The sequence below is a fragment of the Bos grunniens genome, chromosome 21 (genome assembly GCF_055505025.1).
Source record: "Bos grunniens cultivar Pamir isolate PY7600 chromosome 21, Bosgru_T2T1.0, whole genome shotgun sequence".
Lineage (NCBI taxonomy): Eukaryota > Metazoa > Chordata > Mammalia > Artiodactyla > Bovidae > Bos > Bos grunniens.
The window spans coordinates 6,110,834-6,126,093 of record NC_141185.1 but is presented as its reverse complement, the minus strand read 5'-3'; the positions used below and the strand labels follow the sequence as shown (position 1 = coordinate 6,126,093).

Here is a 15,260-nt window from a genome sequence, read left to right as displayed (position 1 = left end):
TTCCAGGGCCAGGCTTCTCTGCAGCACCTGTTCGCCCCATATTTGTGGATCCGAGTTGGTTAACTTGTTTCTGTGCTGGAAACCACAGGGGAGGGAAGCCAGACGGTCACAGAGGAGAAGACTAGAGGCGCTGTGCCTCCGACTCAGCCGGCTGGCGGTGCTGACCCCTGTGCGGGCACAGACCGGGCGTATTTCTGATTCTCTGTTTTCTCTGTTGCTTGGTTCCAGGGTAGGAATCCCGGGAATTATTTATTGAACTGTTGTGAGATCTTCACATTACAGTAAAGCTACATTTTTCTCAGGATCTTTGGGGAAATGATGAGTTCAGTACAGGGGAGATCTTTTTTTTTAGCTCCAGAGGGGTAAGCAGCAAGTGTGAGACACAGAAGAGGGAGGGGCTGTGCTCTGTTTCACGTGGGTGCACGGTCCGCTGAGCCAGTGCCACCCTGTGAGAGGCAGAGACAAGCCCGTGGGCCTCGAGGAGGGCTGACGCCAGTTAGCTGGGGCTGACAGGGTGGAGTGTTTAGGTAGATGAAAGTGATCAGTGGAATGAGAATTTTAGAGAAAACAAGAGAAAGGAGTTTTACTGGACTGTGGGGTAAAGGGCAATAGCTTTGGCTAGAACCGAAGGTGGGATGGAAGCAGTGACCGTGCCCACCTAGTGGAGGGTGGGTGCTGCAGAAGCTGGGGCGCCACTGGAGATGTGTGAGCAGGAGATGGCACGATCTGAGCTCGCTCAGTTCAGAAAGTTTCTTGGCAGTACTCACGGCATGGAGACTGGGGAATGGGGTCGGGGGGATCTCTCGGGAAGAGGGCAAAGAGGGGCCGTCCCTGGACCTTGAATTCAGCCTGTGTCTGAGACGGAGGAAGCCAGGAATGTTGAGCAACTCCAGAGCAGAGTGGTGTACAAGCTACAATAGAGCAAGTTTCAAGAAGAAAGAACCAAAAATACATACGAGAAGATAGAGTGCTCTTTTGGTTGTATGTATACTCTCTCTCCTCGTGACTGGAAGATACTGGACGCAGTGCAGCCTGTCTTGGCCACTTAGCCAGGTGGTCACTGGGGGTGCCAGTTCCATGCAGCCGCCCCACCCCAAAGGGTGGGCCGTGTGCTCTGCCCCAAGTGGTCCCGACTGCTTTGCTGTTACGTCTGCTCGCGTCCAGCCTCCAGTTAATATGCTGATAACTGGGAGTAAATACTTATGAGAAAATAAACTCGGATGTGCCTGAGCAAGAATTAAACAGCGGCAGTTGCTCCTGTGCACACTCGGGGCCTTTCTTTGTGTTCTCTGTGTTAGGGTGGACCCCGATGGATACCACTTGGCACCTGAGATTCACTCCACTTCTCTCAGGTCATTGGAGGGCTTGTCTTAGGTGGTCAGGAGGAAACTGGGCAGATGCGGAAAACGGGCTGGCCATTTTTGTTTTGTGGGGGAGGTGGTGAGAGGTGTGGGGCGTTGGCAGGGGCAGAGGCGGGGGGACCAAGGGATGTATTTGTTTGATTTCCTTTTCGTTCTTTTAAAAGGATGGTTTAGCCAGTCTGTCCTTAGCTTCCCTTAAAGCCTTCATATCTGCCTTTTCCCCAAAAAAATTCCTTAACGGTACATTTTTCTTTTCATTCTCTCTCTCTCTCTCTGTGACATGTTTATTCTACATGAATAATAGCTTTTTAAAATCTATTTTTTCTTTTTAGAACCACCACCACCTAAAATCCCCAAAATCGAGCCCACTCACCCTCCGTTGCCTCCAGCCCATCCACCTCCAGGTGAGTGCTGCTGGTCTCTGGGAAGACCAGTTTTTCTCTGTGCCTTTTTGAAGGACAGATTTTGGAAGTCCTGGGGAAAATTTCTAGAATAATTTCAGAAATTTAAAAAGACATTAATGACCTGGGTGTGAAAACTCGCTCAGTGTTGTCCGACTTTTTGCGACTATGGACTGTAGCCTGCCAAGCTCCCCCGTCCATGGAATTCTCCAGGCAGGAATACTGGAGTGGGTTGCCATTTCCTCCTCCAGGGGATCTTCCCGACCCAGGGGATTGATCCAGGGTCTCCTGCACTGCAGGCAGATTTTACTGTTTGTGCCACCAGGGAAGCCCCTGGAACACAAAGGGGGTCCAGGCGGGTGGGAGTTGGGGAGGGTGCAGACTGACCGAGAGAGATGTGTTCTCATGACCCACAGGGTCTCCCAGTCAGTCTGCACCCTCTCCAACTCCCAGCCCCGCTCCCCTAACCTCATCCTCCCACTACCCTGACCCCACACCATCCAGCCCCCTCCCCCTTCCCCCTCTGGATATATTACTCTTGTCTCACATTTCTGAGTTCACTTAAGGGCTCTGCAGCTAGATACACTTTCCACAGTGGAAACAACTTCCCCTCTGAAAAATTCACAGGTTTACACCAAGGGCAGTTCCAGTCCTCAGGCCTGAAAAATACTGGAAGTCTTCTCTTGTGTCTCGTTCTTGAGGGTCTATTCCCTACAGCCCCCCATCAGACCCCAAGCTAAACTCTTTAGAGGGCCCCCCGCGGGGAGACACCCAAGATGGAGCTCCTGTCATGAACGGTGCTGGTGCTGAGGATGTGGGCGGGGGTGGTGTGGGTGCATCCGGGAAGGGGGTAAGGGGCGTGAGGCAGGGGGCTGGACCGGAAGGGGCTCGGATGAGTCTGCACTCCAGCTTGAGCATCCCAGAGAAGTAATCCATGGCTGTGTCCACTGACCTGAAATCTCCTCTGCCCGTCAGAAGTGTCATTTTTCTGGCCTACATGTGACTCCAAGAAGCTGCATAAGGTCTACATCCAGGGCTTCTGCCCCCTCCACGTCCGTGTCCGTCATCCCCTTGCCCACCTTCCTCCTCCTATGGCTTCAGAAGCTGCAGCCCTGCTGGCAGTGGTGGCAGTGGGCCCTGCCGCTGCCTCACCGCCCGTCCCTCCTGCCCCAGCCCTGCTGCAGTGGCCCCACTGGCCCCTCTGCTACCGGCACCCAGGCAGGCCACAGCTCCTCTCAGAAAATTGTTTTTACAGCCAGATAAGTGAGGATGTTGTGAATTCTAAGCATATCTGAATATTCTCTGATCTCTTGTATCCAGAGATAGTGAACTACCCAGGAGAAATGAATTTAGAATTAGTTTTAGGAAAACAACAGCCCTGCCAAGTTAGGAACATTGACCCAGTCTGGGCAGGAGCGCAGTAGACCTCAGGCTCCGGGCTCTGGTGCCTGCTTTCTGTTGGCAGCGTCTCTTCTCAGTACACTTTGAAGAGGAAGCAGTTGTACGTGGAGTCACGTGGAGAAGAAAGAATGAGAAGTGTTTCACAGGCACCCAGTCAACTAGGATGCCTCCGCGACATCACTAGAGAGGGAGGCGGGAAGTTGTAAAGAGCTTCCCTTCTTTACCTGTGGCATCATTTTGGAAGGCGGAGCGTTTCGCTAGAGAAGGCGGAAATTGGTGTGTGGGAGGTGCTCCAGAGACCTCTGAGCCTCGGGGGGCCCAGGGACCTGGGACAGGGCACCGGTCAGACCTGCCGCGGGGCGGAGGGGGGTGGTCAGACACTGGCCCACGTGTTGTTGATGCCAGGTCACCAGCGTGACCATCTCTCAGCAGACAGTGGTGTGGTCTGGCCCCGGCCTGGGCTCACCTTCTCCGGGGGCAGAGATGGGCAGAAAGAAGGGGCCCGCACGTGTTTGTGCTAGATGTGGGGCTGGAGTGGAAGGGGCTTCCCGTGCAGGGACGCCTGTGTCTCCTGCGCTCGGGACCAAGGGAAGCGAGGTGGAGAGCCTGTGTGGCGGAAAACTAGCCAACAGCGTCAGGACACGAGCGCGGGCCGTGCTGTCCGGCCACAGAGGCGGCTTGTTGCTCCTTGGGAAAGTGGCCCACGGCGCTGCGACAGGGCCGGGAGCCCCAGGGGTAATTGGGCTGCACTGGAGCCCTAAGGGGGCGGTGTCCCCCGCCTCCACATGCCGCCTGCTTGGGAGGCAGCGGCCTGGGCCGGCCAGTGACCTGTCTCCCCTCCGCAGACCGGAAGCCACCCCTCGCAGCTGCTTTGGGTGAGGCCGAGCCTCCAGGCCCCGTGGAAGCCAGCGACCTCCCCAAGGTCCAGATCCCTCCTCCGGCCCACCCAGCGCCCGTGCACCAGCCGCCGCCGTTGCCGCACCGGCCGCCGCCTCCACCGCCCTCCAGTTACATGACGGGGATGTCCACCAGCAGCTCCTACATGTCCGGGGAGGGCTACCAGAGCCTGCAGTCCATGATGAAGACCGAGGGCCCCTCCTACGGGGCACTGCCCCCCGCCTACGGCCCGCCGGCCCACCTGCCCTACCACCCCCACGTCTACCCACCCAACCCGCCTCCGCCGCCCGTGCCCCCGCCCCCCGCCTCCTTCCCGCCGCCTGCCATCCCTCCCCCAACTCCTGGCTACCCCCCACCCCCGCCCACCTACAACCCCAACTTCCCGCCCCCACCCCCTCGCCTGCCCCCGACCCACGCGGTCCCGCCGCACCCGCCCCCGGGCCTGGGCCTGCCACCGGCCAGCTACCCGCCCCCGGCGGTGCCCCCGGGAGGACAGCCCCCTGTGCCCCCGCCCATCCCCCCACCCGGCATGCCTCCCGTCGGGGGTCTGGGGCGGGCAGCCTGGATGAGATAACCTTTGACGCCTCTCTTTTCCTTTGTTGTTTTTTTAAAAGTTTTTCTAATCAACTTGAAAAGTAGTTTAAGTGGGTAAGCAGCAGAGTACCTTGAATAATCTCAACAGTTGTAGTATGGGAAGAAGTGGACGGGACCCCGGAGATGAAATCAGGGTGCTCCTGCGCACGTGGAGAGTGGGCAGAGCAGCCCGCGGGGGGCCCAGGCCGCCGGCTGTGACCCCACCGCCTCTGGTCTCAGCGCGTCCTGGGGCCCTGCACCAGGTTACTTCACACTGGTGAGAACGTTCACCAGCCATGTTGGTCCGACACGCAGCTTCAGTGAGGAGTGCGTTTCCTTCTAGAAACCAGTGCCTATTTTCCCTGGAAACTCGGTTTTCAGTAGTCCACCTCCTTCTGAAGTCAAGCTCTCGTCATTGCTGTCATTCACGGTGTTCTCGCCGTGACTCCCAGGCCAGATGAACGGCTGTTTGATTTAGAGAAACCCACACCCTTTGTGTTCAAGTTACTCTGAAGGGGTTGCCTTGCTTGGATGGCTCTATTCTTTTTCCTCCAGGGAGAAAGGGAGAGATGTTCTTGGAAGTAATGTATGTTTACATCAATTTGCAAATTCCTATACATAGAGATATATTTTTTAAGTGTGAATGTAACAACATACTGTGAATTCCATCTTGGTTACAAATGAGACTCCTTCAGTCAGTTACCCAATAAAATCAGTTCTGAAATGGCCCCTTTGGTTTGTTACGGGCAGAAGGGGGGGCGCTCCTGGGGTTTGCAGCCCAGAAGCAGGTCTTCTTCCTGGGGCACAGGAGCAGGGCATGGAGGAAGGGCCCCCAGGAGATGGCCCAGGAGGGCCTTCAGGGGCCCGCCCCCCACATCAGGCACCGGCACGGGCTTTCTCCGGAGGAAGTAGTTGAATGTGGTGCTGGTTTGGGATTGTCCATCTCCCTCCATAGGCAGGTCCCTGGGTCAGACCTGGGTTTAAATTGGAAACCCTTTCCCCTGCTGGTCTGACTGGAGGCCCTGGAGCAGCAGGCGTCAGCCCCACTATCCGCGCCAAGGGGCCCCATCACCAGAGACAAATGAGCACTGCGCACGGAGGCTTGCAAGGAGCCTTTATTTATCTAGCACAAAGTATACACTATCACAATCTTCTCTGTTAACTCCTTTTACTAAAATAGTTCAAATCAATGTTTTTACCACACTATCAAAAAGTTCTATTTCTTTTTCTCTCCCCAAATCAAAGTGGTTCAATAGAAGGTAGAAACGGGCACAGGAGTCCAGGGCTACCGGCGCTGCCCGGAGCTGGGGTGGGGTCGGCCCGTGCTCCAGCTATCACGTCCCACGGAAGACAGTGTGGCTGCCAGCCCGGGGACGAGAGCCAGGCACGCGCCCGTTCCCAGAGAGCAGCACAAATACTTCCCCCACGTTATGAAAAATATACACCTCTACCGCTCTGCAGTCATGCATTTCCTTTGTTTCTTTAAAAAAAAAAAAAGTCAGTAGTATGCATGGTTTCCTCTCAAGTTTTCAAGAAAGAAAAAAAAAATGAAAGGTCACTTTTCTCTTTCAAACACTGATGTGTGGCTAATAACTTTTGGATAAAAATGTGCTCAGTGGATTCCGATTCCAGGATGGGCCTGGCCACCAGGGATGAGGCTGGAAGGTGACATCCACCACAGTGGGGACGAAAGCCACAGCACAGGGGTCCCATGGGGCTCCGGCAGCAGAGTATCTGAAACGAACCTTCACGAAAGGACACCAGGTTCAGCGACACCCCCACCTTCGAGCTTCAGAGCTAAGGCTCCAGACGGGAGGAGGGGCGCCGTGGTCGCCCTGCGCACACTCCCTGCTTAGTGGCAGAGCTGGGACTCCCCTGAGCTGGCCCCCGGGATCCTCCTCCCAGCCGTGGGTTCCTGCTGTAGCCACGGCCCAGGGCCTGGCGCAGACCGGCCAGAGGCGCTGCAGGCTTTCCAACAGCTTATGTGAATGAGATGGTATCCCAGGTACGGCTGTGTCCTGGAAAGCCGTTCCCAGGCAGCGCTGGCTCTGGACACCACCGCAGCGTTAGGGGCAGGGTCACCTCCCTCCACCGGGGAAAGGTCCCTTTGAGGCCCGTTCCCCACATCAGTTTGCAGGAGACCCGCAGGTACCAGGACACCTGACTTATTGCTTATTTTCATTGGTGGCCAAGCCAGCCTGACCCAAACATAACACATGGGGTTCTTGGATATGGCTCCCACCCAGGAGACCCAGGACCCGGGTGTGGGGGGGAGCCTCTGCCCTCCAGCTCGCTGCCCACCTGTGTAGGAATCACCCAGCTCCAAGTGCACACCCCTAGAGACAGTGCTCACCACCTGGCCTAAGGACCAGCTCCTCCCAGGGCGCCCACAGCTTTCGGTAACGCCCGGGGTGTCAGGACCATGCCCGACACCATCAGCAGCACCCACTCGGCACTCCCCGGACACGGGCCTCTCCCCGGGGACTGTTCACCCAAGGGTGCCAACGGCAGACAGGCAGTGGGGATGGCTCCGAGTCCCCGCCAGGGGGAGACCCAGGGCAGCCTCACCCGTCCCTTCACCTGGTCCCCGCCCCTCATGAGAGCCTGGACGAGGCCAAGACAGCCTCTCAGACCGCCCAAGCTCTCGGTACGGCCGAGACGCAGGGGTCAGCAGTGCTGGAGGAACTGGAAACGAAGGCCTCTAGCCTCTAGGCCTCACTCCCCTCCCACATAAATTTTAACATTTACATGTCTCGCTTTACAGTTTTATACACGGTCATTTTACACCAAAGGTCTTATTTGATCCTCAGAGCCCTGCAAGGAGGGCCTTAGGCTTCGCTGTTGACAGGAGAGAACACTGAAGCTCAGAAAGGGAGGTGGCCACCCACCGACGGGGTGCAAGGCAGCGGGACTCCTCCGCAACCCACCCCCCACCAGCCGCCCCTCCAGCAGGAGGGTCCCCACTGGCCCCCACGCTGTGCCTGAGCTGCTGGCCCTGATCCTCTGAGTCCTCCTTTTTTCCCCACCAGGGGCCCAGAGATGCTGAGTGACTTGCTGAAGGTCACACAGGAAAATGAAAGCCAGAGCCCAGGGGGGCCCCTCACAAGGAGGGCAGAACCCCTTCACCTGCAGCCACGCAGCTCCGCACACAGTCACCCAGGAGGGGACCAGGCGCGGGGGCACCATTCCTGAGCAGGGGCCCGGCCGCGGCCTGGTGCCATCTGCACAGAGACAGACCCGGCCCGTCATGTGGAGCACAGACCCGGAAGTGCCTCAGGCCCCTGGGCATGAGGGACCCAGAAAGATGGGGCACCACCTGGCACAAGGCGAGGGAACATGGCAGAGGGTGCGTGACCAAGGGTGGGGGTGTGGAATCTAAAAACAAGCAGTGGCTGGCATCAGGGAGGCGCCAGGCTTGGGGGCTAGAGGAGGGGCCGCAGCGGAGCCCCCCTCATCCTAGAGTCAGGGACTCTGCTCGGGGAGCCGGCATTCAGGCCCCGGCTGGTGGCTCAGAAGAGGAGCCCCGTGGCAGCAGTCTGGCAGCCGGCGGCTGCTGTCCCGGGCAGGCGACAGCCAGGGGTGCCCCTCTGCCGGGGCTGGGCATCTCCGAGCACTCCTCAGCCTCTCGCCAATGGAGCCCACCGCCGGGCCCCGGAGCAGGAAGGAAGCCATCCAGGCTGCTCTGCTGGGGAGCCGTCTCCCCACTATGCTGGTGTCTGAGAGGAGCGAGGGGCCGCACCCCAGCAGCCAGGCCACGACAGGCAGCGTCCTATGTACAGTGCACCACGGAGAAAGGAGCCGGCAGCTCGGCACCGGGGCCAAGTCCACGTCCGCGGGGAAGCGGCCTACAAAGGCCCTTTGAACTGGTTCCCAGAGAGATGCTGCCGGATGGAGGGCTTGGAGCTGGCAGCATCTCCCAGTTTCCTCCAGACCACCTGTGGGGGGGAGGGGGCACTGTGAGGGGAAGGCCTGCCCCAAGCCGCCCCGGGGGCCTGTGGGCACAGACTGCCCCGTTGCTCAGGATCGCCCGCGTCCCCTAGAGCCCTGGAGCCAGGGGGGTCACGGAGGAGACCCTCAGACCCAGTCTGTGCACGCTCACCCTCACCACCACTCCCCACCTCGGCGCACAGCACGTCTGGGTGCGGACCTGGCCTCATCATGGTCCAGTGGGGTCTACAGACCCGGGGCAGGGGTGGGGGTGGGGGCATGGGCAGAGGAGGGGGACTCAGGACACACCACCCCAAGTGGGGCCTGGGTGCAGCCCCTGTGACCCCCCTTCCCTCCTGGCTCCCTCGAGGTCCCACAGGGACAGCACGCATTGACCAGGCGGACGGGAGGAGGATGCTCTGCTTCCCCGAAGCCCCAGAGGGGCCCAGCTTCCCAAAGCCAAGGCAGCCCCGGGCTGGGGGGCTCGCAGAGCAGAGAGGGTCCCACGGGCACCCACAGTCTGAGCACCACCTGTGCGCCACCAGCAGCCAGAGCAACACTGGGAGACAGGTCAGGGGTCAAGGGTCAGGACGTGCTGGGCAAACCAGACCAGGATCAGGGACTCTGTTCTCAGGGAGGGGAAGCAGGGAAGAAGGAAGATGGGGCAGAGAAAGGGGGAGGGGAGGAGGAGGTGGAGGGGGCCAGAGAGAGGCCAGGGCTCCTGGAGCCCCAGAGCCTGCCCCCAGACCCCAGGCCCTCGCCCCTCCAGCGGGACCCAGCCAGCACCCCCCTGCCCCGGGACCTCACGTTGCACATCTCTCGGACGATGGCCTTCTCCTTCTCACTGAGGTCCTCCTCACAGCTGTCCTGCAGTGGCCTGTCGAGGTTTTCATGCACCTCCAGGACCTGAAGGGGCGGTCCCGAGATCACCAGGCAGGCCCTGGGCATTGCCCACCGCCCCCACCTGACCTCCCCCAGGCCTCAGCGCCCCCGGCTGCCACCCAGCACCCCCAAACCCCTCCCCCACAGTGTTCCAGGCAGCCAGGGCACCCCCTCGGCCTCCCTGCCCTGTTGCTCAGTAGCCCCGAGGCCCAGGGAGGGCAAATGTGGGGTCCAAGGTCAGAGTCCAGAACAGCAGCAGGGACCGAGGTGCGGGCCCCCCGAGGGAGCGGGAGCTGTCAGGGCCGGGTCCTCACCTTCATCGCATGCACCACGGCCTCGGGCTTCTGCCCCACGGAGCTGTAGCCGCTGGAGGAGGGCGAGGGCAGTTCGGGAGCCGGGCAGGCTGGGCCCTGCGGGAATGGACTGTGTCTGAGCTCAGAGCTCGCCCTGGTTGGCTCCCAGGGGCAGCCACCGGGCGACCAGCGGCTGGCAGAGGGCCTTGCATCTGGGACAGGGCCCGGGTGGGAGGAAACGGGGGCTGAGGTAATGGGGGCAGAGGAGGCTGGGAGGGAGGGCTGCGCCAGGGCAGAGGAGCAGCGAGAAACCTTCGCCCTTCCCAAGAAACCTCCCCACTTCCCAAATCCCATCAGTTCAGTCCCTCAGTCGTGTCTAACTCTTTGCGACCCCATGGACTGCAGCGCACCAGGCCTCCCTGTCCATCACCAACTCCCAGAGTTTACTCAAACTCATGTCCATGGAGTTGGTGATGCCATCCAACCATCTCATCCTCTGCATCCCCTTCCCATAGGCCCCTGTAAACAGCCCACGGGGAAGGTCTACTGTTCTGTTTGGCAGGTCACCTAGGAAGATGCGGAAGGGCTTGGGCTCTAACCCCACATAGCCTGACTCCTAAGTCCCCTCTCCCGGCCCAGTTTCCATCCTCTAGGGCCATCGTGGGGCTTCTAGCCCTGAGCCAGGCTTCCCAGTCCTGACCCTCCCAGCCCTGTCTGAGAATGGCCACCACATTCAGCAAACACTCTAACTGGCAACTAAGAGCCGGGCTCCCACAACAGCCTGGGAGGCCAGGAGATGAGTCCGGGAGAGGAAGGGATCCAGCCTCCGGTCCCCTGCCTGCCCTGCCTGCCCGTGTTGGAGGTCGAGCATCTGCCCAGCTTCTCCTGGGCAAGGGGCGCTTGGCCAGGCGGCCATGGGGCAGGAGGCAGGCCTTCGGGCTGCAGTGGGGACACCCCAGGCCCCAGAGCAAGGTCAGGAAGGACTCAAGGCCGCATGGAAGGAGCTCACACTCAGAGACAGCTGGAGCCCTGGGGCCAGCAGGAGCCAGGTCAGGAGACGCTGGGCCAGGGCCTGAGATAAAGCAGCAGGTGCTGGAAGCCAGAGAGAAAAACACCGAGAAGTCCCCAGGGAGTGCGTGAGGGAGAGAAGACCCTGGGGTCTTGGGCGTCCCTCCCGTCTCTGACTCTTGGGTTTTCTTCTCCATCAACTGCCCGATGACCCCTCCAGAAACCAGTCCAACTCAGTGAGCTCGGAAGATGAGGCTATGGCCCCAGGATCCTGCCCCGCCAGGCCGCGCTGTGCAGGGACCCTCGGGGTCTGGAACATTCCACCACCAGCAGCCAACCTCTGCAGTCACCCCACCTGCCAGCATGGCCTGGACCTGCTCCCAGGGGAGCCTGGCAGGCTCGCCCTGCTCCCAGTTCCACACAGAGGACAAGACCCCCCAGCCCTGGGGTCTGAGAAAGCTGAGCGTGGGCATGGTTCTCCAGGGAGGCCCAACCCACTCTGTATCTCAGTCTCTGTTTCTCAGCCAGGGTCTCTGTGTGTTGCAAGGCATGTGCAGAGCCCTGGGACGCTGTTCCCTAACTCTGGCCCAGGCTGCCTGGTCTCTGGTGTCATGTGGGCGAACCAAACACGGTCCTGGGGGGCAGGGGGCTGGAGGGGGTGTGGGCCACAGCCAAGTCTGCACCTGGGAAAGAAGGCGGCCCTCCCCGCACTGGCCAGCAGGGGGCGACAGTCACACACACACAGCCCCAGGAGGCGCCTGGCCCTTGGCAGCTCCGGGCCCAGGTCCCCTCTGCACCTGGGGCTCCCAGAATTGCCGACAGGTTCCTGAAACAAAAGCCAGGAGTGGCTGGGGGAAGCTGTGCAATCCAGCCCTTTCCTGGGCCTCCTCGCTGGGCCAATACCAGGTGCTAATGGGGATTCCCTAGTGGCTCAGATGGTAAAACGTCTGCCTGCAACGTGAGAGACCCAGATTCGATCCCTGGGTCAGAAGGATCCCCTGGAGAAGGAAATGGCAGCCCACTCCAGTATTCTTGCCTGGAAAATTCCATGGACAGAGGAGCCTGGTAGGCTACAGTCCATGGGGTTGTAAAGAGTCGGACACAACGGAGCAACTTTACTCACTTAATGAGTGTGCAGAGGAGCCTATGGGCGAAGCCACTGCCGAACACTGGTCGGGACTGTAAACTTGAGAGCTTTTCCCAAACCAGCTCACCCTGGAAGACCAACCCCCCTCCCCGCCGACCCCGATCACAGCCTGGAAGGCCCAAGGATGCCTCCCCAGCTCCCTAAGTGCCCACTCGGAGCAGGGCAGCCCACCGAGGGCTGACTGCAACCCTCTGCGCTGAAGCCATCTTTTCTATGCACCCATTTTACAGATGGGGAAGGGAAGGCTGCAAGACTTGCTTGAGGCCAAACAGCTAGTAAACCAGGGGGCCAAGCCTCCAGCCTGGGGCTGTGGGACGCCAGGAGCAGCGCCCAAAGTGGGGAGACAAGTGTACACCCCAGAGAACTGAACACAGATGTCCACACAAGTGCCCCATCCACAGGTGTTCAGAGAAGCACAATCACAGGAGGCAAAAATGGAAAGAGAGCCACGCACAGCGCCTGACGAACAGCTGAACAAAACGTGGGTACCCACGCAGTGGGGGGCTGCTTAATAAGAAAAAGGCACAAAGCTCCGACACCTGCTGCGGTGTGGATTCACCCGAGAACCCCGTGCTCAGAAGCCAGGGACAAAGACTGACACGTGTTATGCTTCCATTTATAAGAAATATCCAGAAAAGGCAAACGCAGAGGCAGAAAGCAGATTAGTGATTGTCAGGGGCTGGCAGGAGGGGGTGGGGAGGGATTGCTAATGAGCACAGGCTTGCTTTCTGGGGTGAGGGAGACATTTTGCTGCGATGATTGCACAGATCTGTGAAGATAATAAAATCCACTGAAATGGACACTTAAAATAGCCTCACAGAAGGTGTGCCCACACCCAGGTATAGAAGAGACAGCACCCCTGGCAGCGTCAGAGGGTCCTCCCCACACAAGCCTCCTCTCCTGGTGCATCCGTACACAGGACATGGGGCTCAGCGCTCAGCCGCTCCAGAGAGGCTCTGTGCTCCATAAACAGCCTGAGAGGCCTGGACCGCGAGCCTCCACCTGAGCTCGGGCCTCTCTGTGGCAGCCTCCCACAAGACACCCCAACCCTCCCCCTCCACCCCAGGAACCTGCACCCCAGCCTCTGTGGAGCTGCGGGCTGGTCCCCGGCCCCCAGGCCCAGCTTGGCCTGGGTTCTGGCATGGACTAGCCATATGATCCTGGCAATCCACCCCACCTCTCCTCGGTGGGCCTCAGCTGCCTTCCCTCTGAAGTGGGGTGACAACCCCTGGCCATGCAGGGCAGCTTAAGGGAGGCCCACAGACCCCCTCTTAAAGCCTCCTCCAGGAAGCCTTCCAGAAGCCTCCGTCCCTCCGACAGCCCAAGCAGCACTGTCAAGGCTTCAGGGGCTCAGCCTGGAGGAGCGAGCTTCCTCTGCTTACATCCCACAGGCCTGGCACACACCGGAGCCAGCTGGGCTTGCACAGCACTTTACAGTTTACACAGCACTTTACAGTTTGCAGCCTGCCGAGGCTTCAGCGCACAGTACTATCAGTGGTGAGGATTCCCACAGCCCAGGGAGAGGGTACGAAGGGCTGGAGAGCCGCCCCCCGTGGGGGCGATGTTGGGCTTTTCAGAGCCCTTCATCAGGAAGCAATTGGAGCCTCATTGAGCCACGGGGCTCCTGGGTAAATATTTGGATTATCTGTCGTCAGCGGGCTTTGCCGCCTCTGCAGCGTCAGCAGCTACATTCCTGGAGAAGGTGCGAGGCCTCGGAGAGAAACTGCAGAGGGTTCCGCCGGCAGCCAGCAGCGGCGCCAGCCCTCTCACGCCAGCTCGGAGTCCCAGGAGGCGCCCCAGGCTCACCCTCACTGGCCGGGGTGGAGGGGGGCAGCAAGGCCGGGACCCTGGGAGAGAGTCGGGCCCACCGTGACCTCAGGCCGGCTCGGTTTCCTATCTGTTCTGCGGGGACAGTGAGGTCCCCGCCCTGTGACAAGGCTTCTGGGAGTGGGGAGAGCCCGGCACAGCCCTCCACGTAACAGATGCTCAGCAAGCATCACACGGCTCACCCGAACGCGTGCTTCTGGGGGAGGTGGTTTTGCACATTTACCGATTTGTGCAGTCACCCAACAGAACACTTCCATCACCTCCTCCCCGCTCCCCCAAGCCCCTGGCAACCACTACCGCGCTCTCTGCCTCTATAGATCCCTGCCTTCTGCACACACAGAGTCCCCGGGAATGACGCGCATTCACCCACAAGGAGCGGTCCTGAGCTGACCATGCACATCCTGGGGAGTGAGCCCCCTGCCGCCCTCCCAGGGCAGGTCAGGGCCCAGGCGAGAACCCAGGACAACTGTGGGGGCCCTGGCAAGAACTGAAGCACGCAAGCATACACCTGAGCTCAAGCCTGGGGTAGCAACCCCCGCACAGACTCGGGCCAGCCCCACCCCAGCTGGGCAGCCTCTCCCTGCTGCGTCCAAGGAGGGACACATGCCCACAGAGACAGAGAGACAGTGGCTGGGCCTCATGGCCACTACACCAGCCTGAGATGCCAGGGACAGCATCTCAAGCTGGGCCTCCACCTCCCACCAACACACTGGGAGACTTACAAGGTTCCAAGGGTCGAGGGTGGAGGTCAAGGGTCAGGGGCCCAAGCGCTGCCCCGGAAGAGCTTGGGCATAAGCCAAGGGTCCCCAATCTAGCTCAGCTGTGACCGCCCACGTGGCCCTGGGCAGGTTACAAGCAAGCACGGTCTGAGCCACACCCCTCCAATTCCCCGGGGGGGTCCAGGGGCCTCCTGGGCATGGTGGGGCCTTGGGGGAGGGGCACTTACATTCTGCAGGGAGTCCTGGTAGGAGGGCGGCAGGCTGGAGAGCTGGGACTCCGAGTGGTACGGGGAGAAGCCTTTCCGCAGTGTCCTGAACTCCCCAGGGCCTGCCTGCTGCAAGAGAGAGAGAGAGAGAAGGGGGCGGGGTTGGATATGGGGTGGGAGGCTGCGCCGAGAGGGCTGAGGACTGCTGGCCTCTCTACTGCACGAGACTCCCCAGCCTGGTCCTCAGGGCACCTGCCAGGGGGCCCTGCCTGTGCCTTCTCCCTTCCCCGCCCCCTCTATCCATCCTCACCGCCACGGCCATCAGAAGCCCTTGACATCCCTCTCCCCACTCAAGCATCAGAGCCACGAGGCCAGGGGCTTTGATTCGCTCCCTGCTGCATGCTTTATAAACATCTGCTGAGTGGCCAAATAAACAGGTGAGTGAGTCGGTGGCTCTCCCCACCCCTCTCCACCCTCGCCCCTCTGCGCCAGCATCCTGCCCCTGGGGTCCCCCACAAGGCCTGGGCAACAGCCTCTCCAGCCCTGGGGCTCACATCCTGGGTAAAGGGAAGTCCGCCCACCACCAAGAGGCTGGGGGCTGCCTACGGAGTGAGCCTG

The 15,260-nt window shown here is 60.2% G+C and overlaps 2 protein-coding genes across 15 annotated transcripts in view; one reads left to right on the top strand and one right to left on the bottom strand.

The window, feature by feature from the left end:
* Nucleotides 1-5,357, top strand: part of CCNK (cyclin K) — a 30,027-nt gene extending 24,670 nt beyond the window's left edge. For 8 of the 13 annotated variants that reach the window (XM_086365154.1, XM_086365155.1, XM_086365153.1 and 5 more), the window contains 3 exons: nucleotides 1,299-1,352; nucleotides 1,694-1,765; nucleotides 4,009-5,357. In XM_086365154.1, the coding sequence (XP_086221280.1) occupies nucleotides 1,299-1,352; nucleotides 1,694-1,765; nucleotides 4,009-4,634 (752 nt within the window). In that variant the 3' untranslated portion in view covers nucleotides 4,635-5,357. The remainder of the gene's footprint in view (nucleotides 1-1,298; nucleotides 1,353-1,693; nucleotides 1,766-4,008) is intronic. The other 5 variants (XM_086365162.1, XM_086365165.1, XM_086365161.1 and 2 more) reach the window with 1 other exon arrangement.
* A 373-nt stretch (nucleotides 5,358-5,730) lies between these two features.
* Nucleotides 5,731-15,260, bottom strand: part of CCDC85C (coiled-coil domain containing 85C) — a 78,149-nt gene continuing 68,619 nt past the window's right edge. For both annotated transcript variants that reach the window (XM_086365168.1, XM_086365169.1), the window contains 4 exons: nucleotides 14,664-14,771; nucleotides 9,757-9,852; nucleotides 9,368-9,466; nucleotides 5,731-8,568 (listed from right to left, as the gene is read on the bottom strand). In XM_086365168.1, coding sequence (XP_086221294.1) covers nucleotides 8,479-8,568; nucleotides 9,368-9,466; nucleotides 9,757-9,852; nucleotides 14,664-14,771 — 393 coding nt within the window. In that variant the 3' untranslated portion in view covers nucleotides 5,731-8,478. The remainder of the gene's footprint in view (nucleotides 8,569-9,367; nucleotides 9,467-9,756; nucleotides 9,853-14,663; nucleotides 14,772-15,260) is intronic.